Source organism: Staurois parvus, unplaced genomic scaffold (genome assembly GCF_062004578.1).
Source record: "Staurois parvus isolate SC_StPar_1 unplaced genomic scaffold, SC_StPar_1.0 ptg000714l, whole genome shotgun sequence".
Lineage (NCBI taxonomy): Eukaryota > Metazoa > Chordata > Amphibia > Anura > Ranidae > Staurois > Staurois parvus.
The window spans coordinates 4312938-4326371 of NW_028318510.1; the positions used below are offsets into that span (position 1 = coordinate 4312938).

The 13434-nt window shown below is 54.8% G+C and overlaps 1 protein-coding gene across 1 annotated transcript in view; it reads left to right on the forward strand.

The window, feature by feature from the left end:
* Positions 1 to 838: 838 nt before the first annotated feature.
* The window catches only part of SREK1 (splicing regulatory glutamic acid and lysine rich protein 1), a 114988-nt gene continuing 102392 nt past the window's right edge, over positions 839 to 13434 (forward strand). Inside the window, exon 1 of the mRNA XM_089653474.1 lies at positions 839 to 1044. Coding sequence (XP_089509600.1) covers positions 920 to 1044 — 125 coding nt within the window. The 5' untranslated portion in view covers positions 839 to 919. The remainder of the gene's footprint in view (positions 1045 to 13434) is intronic.

Consider the following 13434-nt stretch of genomic DNA (forward strand, 5'->3'; position numbering starts at 1 on the left):
ACTGGCCACCAGAACTTCAATAAAGCTGTCATTATCCCTAGTCCTGATCAGGCTATGTGCTGCCCCGGCATACCTGCAAAGGTAGAGTCCATGTGACTAAAGCTCCATTAGTGGCACTCCCCAGTAGCTGGGATCTTGGGGTGAACCCCATCTGGGGTGACCTTCCCATCTTTCAGGTGTGGAGCTCTCCAACTTCCTCAGGAGAATCTTCTCCTCTCTCTCCCAGACTCTTCTCATCCACAACTGCCCTTCCTCCCTCTCTCTCCGGCTTTGGCCCACTGTCCCTTTCTATGTCCACAAGAGCATATGGGTCGGACCCACAGATCCCACCAAACGACAATCCCAGGCACTAAGTGAAGCCCAGCCTTCCCGTCTGGTGCAGCACCTGACCAGCTAGTTCTCACCCACTTACAAGCCAGCAACAAATTGACTCCTGTCTGTCAAATGCCTCCGAAATGCAACCCACTGCAGATTGCTTTTCAGAAGGGCGGCAAGTCTCAGTTTAATTCTAAGCACAAGCATGCTGGCTGTCCCCTTCTGCTCAGTCCAGCCCTAATCATTATTTTGGGCACTAATATGGCTTCAATCGCCCTAAGCAGCTCAGTTACAGATTTGTAGTGATGTGAATGTCCCTGACATGATTCAGCCTCTATGAGTGTCAGTGTAAACACCATAGAGATGGGTGGTCCTCCACCTGCACAGAGCGTCTTCCACTCAAGGACTGGCAGGACAGGAGGGGGGCCCCGCCCCGTGCTGTCATTCAGTGTGCGGCCATCAGAGGGCGCTGGTTGGAGGATGCGGACGGGGACTAGTTGGGAGGATGTTCTATACTCGGGCTTGTTTCAGCTTGCTGGTTGAAGCGTTGAGGCGGGAGCGCGCCAGTGTCGGTCCGGCTCCGGCATCTGTCATCACCTCCGCCATGAGCACCGGGCCCACCACCGTCATTCAGGTCACCAACCTGTCCGCCGCCGTCACCAGCGAGCAGATGCGGACCCTCTTCTCCTTCCTGGGGGACGTAGAGGAGCTGAGGCTCTACCCACCCGAGTGAGTGCGACCACCGCTCTGTATATCGGTGATGGAGGGGGGAGCCCCGTGCTCTGTATATCGGTGATGGAGGGGGAGCCCCGTGCTCTGTATATAGGTGATGGAGGGGGGAGCCCCGTGCTCTGTATATAGGTGATGGAGGGGGGAGCCCCGTGCTCTGTATATAGGTGATGGAGGGGGGAGCCCCGTGCTCTGTATATCGGTGATGGAGGGGGGAGCCCCGTGCTCTGTATATAGGTGATGGAGGGGGGAGCCCCGTGCTCTGTATATCGGTGATGGAGGGGGGAGCCCCGTGCTCTGTATATAGGTGATGGAGGGGGGAGCCCCGTGCTCTGTATATCGGTGATGGAGGGGGGAGCCCCGTGCTCTGTATATCGGTGATGGAGGGGGGAGCCCCGTGCTCTGTATATCGGTGATGGAGGGGGGAGCCCCGTGCTCTGTATATCGGTGATGGAGGGGGGAGCCCCGTGCTCTGTATATAGGTGATGGAGGGGGGAGCCCCGTGCTCTGTATATAGGTGATGGAGGGGGGAGCGCCGTGCTCTGTATATAGGTGATGGAGGGGGGAGCGCCGTGCTCTGTATATAGGTGATGGAGGGGGGAGCCCCGTGCTCTGTATATAGGTGATGGAGGGGGGAGCGCCGTGCTCTGTATATAGGTGATGGAGGGGGGAGCCCCGTGCTCTGTATATAGGTGATGGAGGGGGGAGCGCCGTGCTCTGTATATAGGTGATGGAGGGGGGAGCCCCGTGCTCTGTATATAGGTGATGGAGGGGGGAGCGCCGTGCTCTGTATATAGGTGATGGAGGGGGGAGCGCCGTGCTCTGTATATAGGTGATGGAGGGGGGAGCCCCGTGCTCTGTATATAGGTGATGGAGGGGGGAGCGCCGTGCTCTGTATATAGGTGACGGAGGGGGGAGCCCCGTGCTCTGTATATAGGGGACGGAGGGGGGAGCCCCGTGCTCTGTGTATCGGCGACGGAGGGGGGAGCCCCGTGCTCTGTATATAGGTGATGGAGGGGGGAGCGCCGTGCTCTGTATATAGGTGACGGAGGGGGGAGCCCCGTGCTCTGTATATAGGGGACGGAGGGGGGAGCCCCGTGCTCTGTGTATCGGCGACGGAGGGGGGAGCGCCGCGCTCTGTGTATCGGCGACGGAGGGGGGAGCGCCGCGCTCTGTGTATCGGCGACGGAGGGGGGAGCGCCGCGCTCTGTGTATCGGCGACGGAGGGGGGAGCGCCGCGCTCTGTGTATCGGCGACGGAGGGGGGAGCGCCGCGCTCTGTGTATCGGCGACGGAGGGGGGAGCGCCGCGCTCTGTGTATCGGCGACGGAGGGGGGAGCGCCGCGCTCTGTGTATCGGCGACGGAGGGGGGAGCGCCGCGCTCTGTGTATCGGCGACGGAGGGGGGAGCGCCGCGCTCTGTGTATCGGCGACGGAGGGGGGAGCGCCGCGCTCTGTGTATCGGCGACGGAGGGGGGAGCGCCGCGCTCTGTGTATCGGCGACGGAGGGGGGAGCGCCGCGCTCTGTGTATCGGCGACGGAGGGGGGAGCGCCGCGCTCTGTGTATCGGCGACGGAGGGGGGAGCGCCGCGCTCTGTGTATCGGCGACGGAGGGGGGAGCGCCGCGCTCTGTGTATCGGCGACGGAGGGGGGAGCGCCGCGCTCTGTGTATCGGCGACGGAGGGGGGAGCGCCGCGCTCTGTGTATCGGCGACGGAGGGGGGAGCGCCGCGCTCTGTGTATCGGCGACGGAGGGGGGAGCGCCGCGCTCTGTGTATCGGCGACGGAGGGGGGGGGGCGCCGCGCTCTGTGTATCGGCGACGGAGGGGGGGGGCGCCGCGCTCTGTGTATCGGCGACGGAGGGGGGGGGGGGGCGCCGCGCTCTGTGTATCGGCGACGGAGGGGGAGCGCCGCGCTCTGTGTATAGGCGACGGAAGGGGGGGGGGGTGAGCGCCGCGCTCTGTGTATCGGCGACGGAGGGGGGAGCGCCGCGCTCTGTGTATCGGCGACGGAGGGGGGGAGCGCCGCGCTCTGTGTATCGGCGACGGAGGGGGGAAAGCGCCGCGCTCTGTGTATAGGCGACGGAGGGGGGGTGGGAGCGCCGCGCTCTTTGTATAGGCGACGGAGGGGGGAGCGCCGCGCTCTTTATATAGGCGAGGGGGGGGGAGCGCCGCGCTCTTTATATAGGCGACGGAGGGGGGGAGCGCCGCGCTCTTTATATAGGCGACGGAGGGGGGGAGCGCCGCGCTCTTTATATAGGCGACGGAGGGGGGGGGGGAGCGCCGCGCTCTGTATATAGGCGACGGAGGGGGGAGCGCCGCGCTCTGTGTATAGGCGACGGAGGGGGGAGCGCCGCGCTCTGTGTATAGGCGACGGAGGGGGGAGCGCCGCGCTCTGTGTATAGGCGACGGAGGGGGGAGCGCCGCGCTCTGTGTATAGGCGACGGAGGGGGAGCGCCACGCTCTGTGTATAGGCGACGGAGGGGGAGCGCCGTGCTCTGTGTATAGGCGATGGAAGGGGGGGGGGTGAGCGCCGCGCTCTGTGTATAGGCGATGGAGGGGGAAGCGCCGTGCTCTGTGTATAGGCGATGGAGGGGGGGGGCGCCGTGTTCTGTATATAGGCGATGGAGAGGGGAGCGCCGTGCTCTGTATATCAGATGGAGGGGGGAGCGCCGTGCTCTGCATATAGGCGATGGGGGGGAGCGCCGTGCTCTGCATATAGGCGATGGGGGAGCGCCGTGCTCTGCATATAGGCGATGGGGGAGCGCCGTGCTCTGTATATAGGCGATGGAGGGGGAGCGCCGTGCTCTGTATATAGGCGATGGAGGGGGAGCGCCGTGCTCTGTATATAGGCGATGGAGGGGGGAGCGTCGTGCTCTGTATATAGGCGATGGAGGGGGGAGCGCCGTGCTCTGTATATAGGCGATGGAGGGGGGAGCGCCGTGCTCTGTATATAGGCGATGGAGGGGGGAGCGCCGTGCTCTGTATATAGGCGATGGAGGGGGGAGCGCCGTGCTCTGTATATAGGCGATGGAGGGGGAGCGCCGTGCTCTGTATATTGGCGATGGGTGGGGGGTGGTGTGTGTGCGCGAGCCGTGCTCTGTATATAGGCGATGGAGGGGGGCGCCGTGCTCTGTATATAGGCAATCGAGGGGGAGGGGGGGTGCGCCATGCTCTGTATATCAGATGGAGGGGGGAAGTGTCGTGCCCTGTATATGAGTGACGGAGGGGGGCGTGTTGTGCTCTGTATATGGGTGATGGAGCGGGGCGCGCCGTGCTCTGTATATGGTTGACGGGGGGTGGGTCGCGCGCCGTGCTCTGTATATGGTTGACGGGGGGGTCGCGCGCCGTGCTCTGTATATGGTCGGAGGAGGAGGAATATATCAGTGATGCAGCAGTGAGGGGTTCGTTTTATTTGTTTACATCAGTGGGGGTACGGAGCTGTGTACTTCATAGTGGACATTGGGACAGCCTAGAGTGTTTTTGGTGGACAGGTGCACAATGCTGTCCTGACTGGATAGCTGAGTGATGAGGAGGATGTGCTGAGTACACGGGTAATGAGGCAGTAACAAGTACAATGCTGAGTACATCAGTGGTTGGACCCTATTATTATTATTATTATTATACATTATTTATAAAGCGCCAATAGTTCGCTCAGCGCTGTACATTACAGAGGGGGACAGAACATGTGACAGAACAATACAATGTGATACATGAGGGGATTGAGGGCCCTGCTCTTTTGAGCTTACAATCTAGGAGGGAGGGGATGGTGGTACAGGAGGAGATAGCTGTGGGAGATGGAGTGGTAGGAACAGTGGAGGACCCTATGATGATGATTATTATTGTACAGGATTTATATAGCGCCAACAATTTGCTCAGCGCTTTACAATATAAGGGAGACAATACAGCAACTATACAGTTCAATACAAGAGGGATAGGAGGGCCCTGATCCTTGGAGCTTACAATCTAGGAGGGAGGGGCTAGTGGTGCAAGAGGTAGTAACTGTGGGGGATGGACTGGTAGGAGGAGTAGAAGATTCCATTATTAGTTGAGGGCAGGATAGGCTTCCCTGAAGAGATAGGTTTTCAGAGATCACCTAAAAGTGAGCAGAATAGGCAATAGTCTGATAAATTGGGGGAGAGATTTCCAGATGATGGGGGAGGCTCTGGAGAAGTCCTGGAGATGAGAGGAGGAGACAAGGGAGCTAGAGAGCAGGAGGTTGTGCGGAGAGGACGGGGGTGATATTTGGAGAAAAGATTGCTGATGTAATTTGGGGCAGAGTTATAAATGGCTTTATATGTTATTGTTAATGTTTCAAATTTTATCCGTTGGGCAATGGGAAGCCAGTGGAGGGATTGGCAAAGAGGGATGGCAGATATTAGAGATGAGCGAATCGAAGTATCCGAAGTGGAATTCGAGTCGAATATCGGAAAAATTTCGATTCGTGCCGAATCCGAAAAACAGCCTAATTCGGACGCGCGAATCGAAATTTTTCAGAAAATGGCGGCTGACATGTGCGGCGACGGAGCGGGGATGTCGGGGAAGGCGCGCAGACAAGGCGCGCTGCCCCATAATGCATTCCTCAACGACATGTGATCGCATCAGCCAATCAGCAGCCAGCCAGCCAGCACTGTGTAATGGTCGAGGTATATATAGCGGCCATTTTGGAAATCTTCATTTGCCTGCAGTCATTGAACAGAGGCAGACCGCTCTGTACTAGGGACAGGGACAGAGTTAGGGCCACAGAAACGAGAATTGGGGACAGAGAGAAGTTACTTAGGGACAGAGAACCATTACTCAGGGACACAGACTTGTTAATGAGGGCCACAGAATCGTTATTTAGGGACAAAGAAACGCTAGTTAGGGCCACAGAATTCATACTCAGGGACAGACAGAATTGTTACTCAGTGCCAGAGAATTGTTACTTAGGGCCACAGAAACGTTATTAGGGCCACAGAATTTTTACTCGGGGACAGACAGAATTGTTACTGAGTGCCAGAGAATTCTTACTCAGGGCCACAGAATTCATTCTCAGGGACAGACAGAATTGTTACTCAGGGACAGACAGAATTGTTACTGAGTGCCAGAGAATTGTTACTCAGGGACAGACAGAATTGTTACTGAGTGCCAGAGAATTGTTACTCAGGGACAGACAGAATTGTTACTGAGTGCCAGAGAATTGTTACTCAGGGACAGACAGAATTGTTACTGAGTGCCAGAGAATTGTTACTCAGGGACAGACAGAATTGTTACTGAGTGCCAGAGAATTGTTACTCTCACAGACACAAAATTGTTACTTGCACAGACACAGAATTGTTACTTGCACAGACACACAATTGTTACTCAGGGCCACAGAATTCATACTCAGGGACAGACAGAATTGTTACTGAGTGCCAGAGAATTCTTACTCAGGGCCACAGAATTCATACTCAGGGACAGACAGAATTGTTACTCAGGGACAGACAGAATTGTTACTGAGTGCCAGAGAATTGTTACTCAGGGACAGACAGAATTGTTACTGAGTGCCAGAGAATTCTTACTCAGGGACAGACAGAATTGTTACTGAGTGCCAGAGAATTGTTACTCTCACAGACACAAAATTGTTACTTGCACAGACACAGAATTGTTACTCGCACAGAGACAGAATTGTTACTCAGGGCCACAGAATTCATACTCAGGGACAGACAGAATTGTTACTGAGTGCCAGAGAATTGTTACTCAGGGACAGACAGAATTGTTACTGAGTGCCAGAGAATTGTTACTCTCACAGACACAAAATTGTTACTTGCACAGACACAGAATTGTTACTTGCACAGACACACAATTGTTACTCAGGGCCACAGAATTCATACTCAGGGACAGACAGAATTGTTACTGAGTGCCAGAGAATTCTTACTCAGGGCCACAGAATTCATACTCAGGGACAGACAGAATTGTTACTCAGGGACAGACAGAATTGTTACTGAGTGCCAGAGAATTGTTACTCAGGGACAGACAGAATTGTTACTGAGTGCCAGAGAATTCTTACTCAGGGACAGACAGAATTGTTACTGAGTGCCAGAGAATTGTTACTCTCACAGACACAAAATTGTTACTTGCACAGACACAGAATTGTTACTCGCACAGAGACAGAATTGTTACTCAGGGCCACAGAATTCATACTCAGGGACAGACAGAATTGTTACTGAGTGCCAGAGAATTGTTACTCAGGGACAGACAGAATTGTTACTGAGTGCCAGAGAATTGTTACTCTCACAGACACAAAATTGTTACTTGCACAGACACAGAATTGTTACTTGCACAGACACACAATTGTTACTCAGGGCCACAGAATTCATACTCAGGGACAGACAGAATTGTTACTGAGTGCCAGAGAATTCTTACTCAGGGCCACAGAATTCATACTCAGGGACAGACAGAATTGTTACTCAGGGACAGACAGAATTGTTACTGAGTGCCAGAGAATTGTTACTCAGGGACAGACAGAATTGTTACTGAGTGCCAGAGAATTGTTACTCTCACAGACACAAAATTGTTACTTGCACAGACACAGAATTGTTACTTGCACAGACACACAATTGTTACTCAGGGCCACAGAATTCATACTCAGGGACAGACAGAATTGTTACTGAGTGCCAGAGAATTGTTACTCAGGGACAGACAGAATTGTTACTGAGTGCCAGAGAATTGTTACTCTCACAGACACAAAATTGTTACTTGCACAGACACAGAATTGTTACTTGCACAGACACACAATTGTTACTCAGGGCCACAGAATTCATACTCAGGGACAGACAGAATTGTTACTGAGTGCCAGAGAATTGTTACTCAGGGACAGACAGAATTGTTACTGAGTGCCAGAGAATTGTTACTCTCACAGACACAAAATTGTTACTTGCACAGACACAGAATTGTTACTCGCACAGAGACAGAATTGTTACTCAGGGCCACAGAATTCATACTCAGGGACAGACAGAATTGTTACTGAGTGCCAGAGAATTGTTACTCGCACAGACACAAAATTGTTACTTGCACAGACACAAAATTGTTACTTGCACAGACACAGAATTGTTACTCGCGCAGACACAGAATTGTTACTCAGGGCCACAGAATTCATACTCAGGGACAGACAGAATTGTTACTGAGTGCCAGAGAATTGTTACTCAGGGACAGACAGAATTGTTACTGAGTGCCAGAGAATTGTTACTCAGGGACAGACAGAATTGTTACTGAGTGCCAGAGAATTGTTACTCAGGGACAGACAGAATTGTTACTGAGTGCCAGAGAATTGTTACTCAGGGACAGACAGAATTGTTACTGAGTGCCAGAGAATTGTTACTCAGGGACAGACAGAATTGTTACTGAGTGCCAGAGAATTGTTACTCAGGGACAGACAGAATTGTTACTGAGTGCCAGAGAATTGTTACTCGCACAGACACAAAATTGTTACTTGCACAGACACAGAATTGTTACTCGCACAGACACAGAATTGTTACTCGCACAGACACAGAATTGTTACTCAGGGCCACAGAATTCATACTCAGGGACAGACAGAATTGTTACTGAGTGCCAGAGAATTGTTACTCAGGGACACCTAATCGTTGAATTAAATAGTATGTCAGACAACATGCAGAGGAGTGGCAGAGGAGGCAATGTTTTAGGAGCAAGCAGACGTGGCAGCAGAGGAAGGGGTCGAGGCAGCAGTATTCGCAGCCAGAGGCCAGTGCTCCCGGTGTCATCCAGCGGTCGTGTCTCCACCGACAACCCTGCCGTCATTGATTGGTTGGCTCGGTCGTCTTCCTCTTCCCAGGTCACCTCTGACACCTACAGCCAACGGTCGGTGGGTACGTCAGACACAACCGTTAGTTGGCATGGCCCGGGACCAAGCCCACTGAAATCACGTGTCCTCTACCTGCCCCTGTCCTTTGCTGTTCCCTCACCAAGCGAAGTATCGCATGCTGTGGGCTCAGCCCCACTGTACAGTGAGGAAGAGCTAACAGAGGGCGGTCAGGAACGGGGGGAGACATCGGCCTTTTCAGCAGCCAAGCGAACAAGTACTGGCGAGGAGAGTGGCTCGGTAGCCGGTCTAGAGACAGGTCTGTCTCCTGACCCAGACGCAGCCGAGGGGGCTAGTAGTGAGGCGGAGACCCTACTTGATGATGAGGAGGTTGATCGCACTTGGCAGCCTCGTCGTCATCAGGCAATTTCTTCCGCATCATCAGGAGAAGAGGGTGGCAGCTTGGCAGCGAGCAAAACAGTCGGTGGGTTGCCCAGGAGACAGCAGCAGGGTCGCATCAGTGTCAGTGGAGCCAAACGTCCACGGAGTAGAGCACCAGCTCCACTGCAGCCTACCACCACGGCCAGTAGTGGTGCCGGTGCGCACGGAGGAAGTAGCAGTCAGCCAGTGAAGAGTAGCGGGGGCAAAGTTTCCTACTCGGTGGTGTGGCAATTTTTCCTCAAGCCGCCCGAGGAAGTAAACGTAGCCGTATGTCGACTATGTGGCCAGAAATGCAAGCGTGGCCAGGGGGCCCATGTTGGGACTACAGCGTTGCGTCAGCATATGCAGCGTCACCATTCGGTGGCCTGGGAAAACCGTGATAAACATACGGCGGTTCTGCCTGCCCCAGCCCCCGCTCCATCACCCGCTCCGTTACTTGCTCCGTCACCCGACGTCGTCAATCGCCCTCTATCAGCCAGTCAAGGCTCCAACACCTCTGCTGAGGGGAGTTGTCGCTCATTGGCATCTTCCGCTCGTTCAGATGCTCCTTCTCCTGCTACTCCTCTTCTCGGATTCCGTCAACAGTCTTTCTTGGAATCCGTATCCAAGAGACAACAGTTTGCGAGCACGCACCCGACGGTGCAAAAGCTGAACGTCCTCCTGTCCAAGTTGCTGGTGCTGCAGTCCCTCCCTTTCCAACTGGTGGACTCAGCACCTTTCCGAGAAATGATGGCTTGTGCCGCGCCGCGGTGGAGAGTGCCAAGCCGTCATTTCTTTGCCCAAAAGGCAGTGCCAGCCCTGCATTCACATGTAGAAGAGATGGTGGGCCAGTCTTTGAGCATGTCGGTCTCTGCCAAAGTGCACGGCAGCGCCGACGTGTGGAGCTGTAACTACGGTCAGGGACAGTACATGTCATTTACGGCCACTGGGTGAACGTGGTGCCGGCACAGCCGCACCAGCAACTTGGACAGGTCACGACGCTTTTGCCTCCACGTTTGCACGTCCTTGGTCCAGCAAGCATGTCCGCCTCTACCACCTCTTTTTCCGCCGTGTCCTCAGCCGCCACCCCCGTGCCAAGTCCCATTACCCGACCGGCATATCACATGTGCAGGGCGCAACGGTGTTCACGCTGTGCTGCACCTGGTATGCCTTGGCGAACGTAGTCACACAGGGGAGGAACTGCTGAGTGTAATGAAACAGAGAAATCGACAGATGGCTGTCTCCGCGCAAACTAAAAATCGGAACCATGTTGACTGACAACGGAAAGAACATGGTGTCTGCTCTGCGTCAAGGAAGGTTGTGCCATGCGCCATGCATGGCTCACGTGTTCAATCTGGTTGTCAAGCGGTTCCTAAAATCCACCATCCCACTGCAAGACATCCTTAAAATGTCACGTAAACTGTGCATGCATTTCAGCCATTCCTACACCGCAAAGAACACCCTCATTGAGCTGCAGCGGCAGAACGGAATTCCACAGCATCGCCTGATCTGCGACGTTGCAACAAGGTGGAATTCAACCCTACACATGTTAGACCGCCTTTACGAGCAGCGAAAGGCCATCACCGATTTCCTGATGTTACAAGCGGATAAAGGTACTCCCCTGTGTAACTTAGATGTCAGCCATTGGCAGCTCATGCGTGACACCTGCCGCTTGCTCAGGCCCTTTGAGGAGGCCACGCTATTCGTGAGTCGGCAGGACTATGGGATGAACGACGTCATTCCTCTGTTGCACGTCCTGGAACAAATGCTGTTAACAATGGCTGGTCAGGGTGCGGTAGACGTGGCGCACAGATCTCAACGCCACATGACCCCTGTGGGGGCAGGACAGGAAGAAGAGGAGGAGGTAGAGGAGGACATTTGTGCTCAGGAATTATTGAGTGAAATGGGTGGTTTTTCCACTCAGCGGACAGGAGTGGAGGAGCAGGAGCATCTGGTAGAGGAGGAGGAGGGAGGAGACAGAGGACCCAGACGCACCGTGGCAGTATGCTGTGGAGATGGAGGCAGGGAGTCCCTCGCATTCCTTGGCACAAATGGCCCATAGCATGCTCGGTTGCTTGCGTAGCGACAGCCGAATAATAACCATCAGACAGAGGGATGACTTTTGGCTGTCCACCTTGTTGGACCCTCGCTACCGGTCCAAAATGGTGGCCTTTTTCACACCTGCTGAGAGGGAGGCCAAAATTACGTACTATAAAAACCACCTATGTAGTCAGTTGGTCTCTGCCTTTGTGCGCCATCGTCCATCCTCAGACACTGTGGGCCCTGTGCGCTCGCGTTCCGCTGGCATGGCAGCAGGGGAGGGGTGGGGTGGTAGGAGCAGTGGCAGCTCCACCAGCAGCGGCTGCCTCAGTCTGCAGTCGATGATGAGTAGCTTTCTTCACCAGCGCAGTGAGGAAACTACTAACCAGCCGCAGCAGCAGCAGCAGCATCAGGTGGACCTGGAGCAGGAGCTCAAACAACAGGCTTGGGCCTACTTGGACAGCACCCTGCCAACCGAGGTAGACAATCCCCTTGACTACTGGGCAACGAAAACTTGACCTTTGGCCCCAACTAGCTGAATTTGCCCTTGAAAGGCTGTCATGCCCGGCCAGTAGCGTGGCATCGGAGCGCGTGTTTAGTGCGGCAGGAGGTATTGTAACTCCGCGGAGGACACGACTGTCCACCCAAAGTGTGGAGAGACTCAACGTTTGTGAAAATGAATCAGGCGTGGATTAGTCTGGATTTCAAACCACCAGTCCTGACACAACTGACTAAATCCGCCATGAATCATGCCTCAAACATGTGCCACTTTCAGGTCTCCTCACACTGCTGGTGTGTTGAATTTTTTGACATAGGGTGCTGGCAGATTACGGGCCTCCTATAGCTGCTGCCAGGCCCCTAATCTGCCATAGGCCCCTATATACCACCTCCTCCTGCTGCTGCCAGGTCCAGAGTCTCTCATGGGTCCCTGTACGGCCTCCCATTGCTGCTGTCTCCATCGCCACACTCTGCTGCCATGTGCCACTTTCAGGTCTCTTCACACTGCTGGTGTGTTAAATTTTTTGACATAGGGTGCAGGCAGATTACGGGCCTCACATAGCTGCTGCCAGGCCCCTAATCTGCCATGGGCCCCTATATACCACCTCCTCCTGCTGCTGCCAGGTCCAGAGTCTCTCATGGGTCCCTGTACGGCCTCCCATTGCTGCTGTCTCCATCGCCACACTCTGCTGCCATGTGCCACTTTCAGGTCTCTTCACACTGCTGGTGTGTTAAATTTTTTGACATAGGGTGCTGCAAGATAACGGGCCTCACATAGCTGCTGCCAGGCCCCTAATCAGCCATGGGCCCCTATACCGCCTCCTCCTGCTGCTGCCAGGTCCAGAGTCTCTCATGCCATGTGCCACTTTCAGGTCTCTTCACACTGCTGGTGTGTTAAATTTTTTGACATAGGGTGCTGGCAGATTACGGGCCTCCCATAGCTGCTGCCAGGCCCCTAATCTGCCATGGGCCCCTATATACCGCCTCCTCATGCTGCTGCCAAGTCCAGGAGTCTGTCATGGTCCCTGTACGGCCTCCCATTGCTGCTGTCTCCATCGCCACACTCTGCTGCCATGTGCCACTTTCAGGTCTCTTCACACTGCTGGTGTGTTAAATTTTTTGACATAGGGTGCAGGCAGATTACGGGCCTCACATAGCTGCTGCCAGGCCCCTAATCTGCCATGGGCCCCTATATACCACCTCCTCCTGCTGCTGCCAGGTCCAGAGTCTCTCATGGGTCCCTGTACGGCCTCCCATTGCTGCTGTCTCCATCGCCACACTCTGCTGCCATGTGCCACTTTCAGGTCTCTTCACACTGCTGGTGTGTTAAATTTTTTGACATAGGGTGCTGCAAGATAACGGGCCTCACATAGCTGCTGCCAGGCCCCTAATCAGCCATGGGCCCCTATACCGCCTCCTCCTGCTGCTGCCAGGTCCAGAGTCTCTCATGCCATGTGCCACTTTCAGGTCTCTTCACACTGCTGGTGTGTTAAATTTTTTGGACATAGGGTGCTGGCAGATTACGGGCCTCCCATAGCTGCTGCCAGGCCCCTAATCTGCCATGGGCCCCTATATACCGCCTCCTCATGCTGCTGCCAAGTCCAGAGTCTGTCATGGTCCCTGTACGGCCTCCCATTGCTGCTGTCTCCATCGCCACAC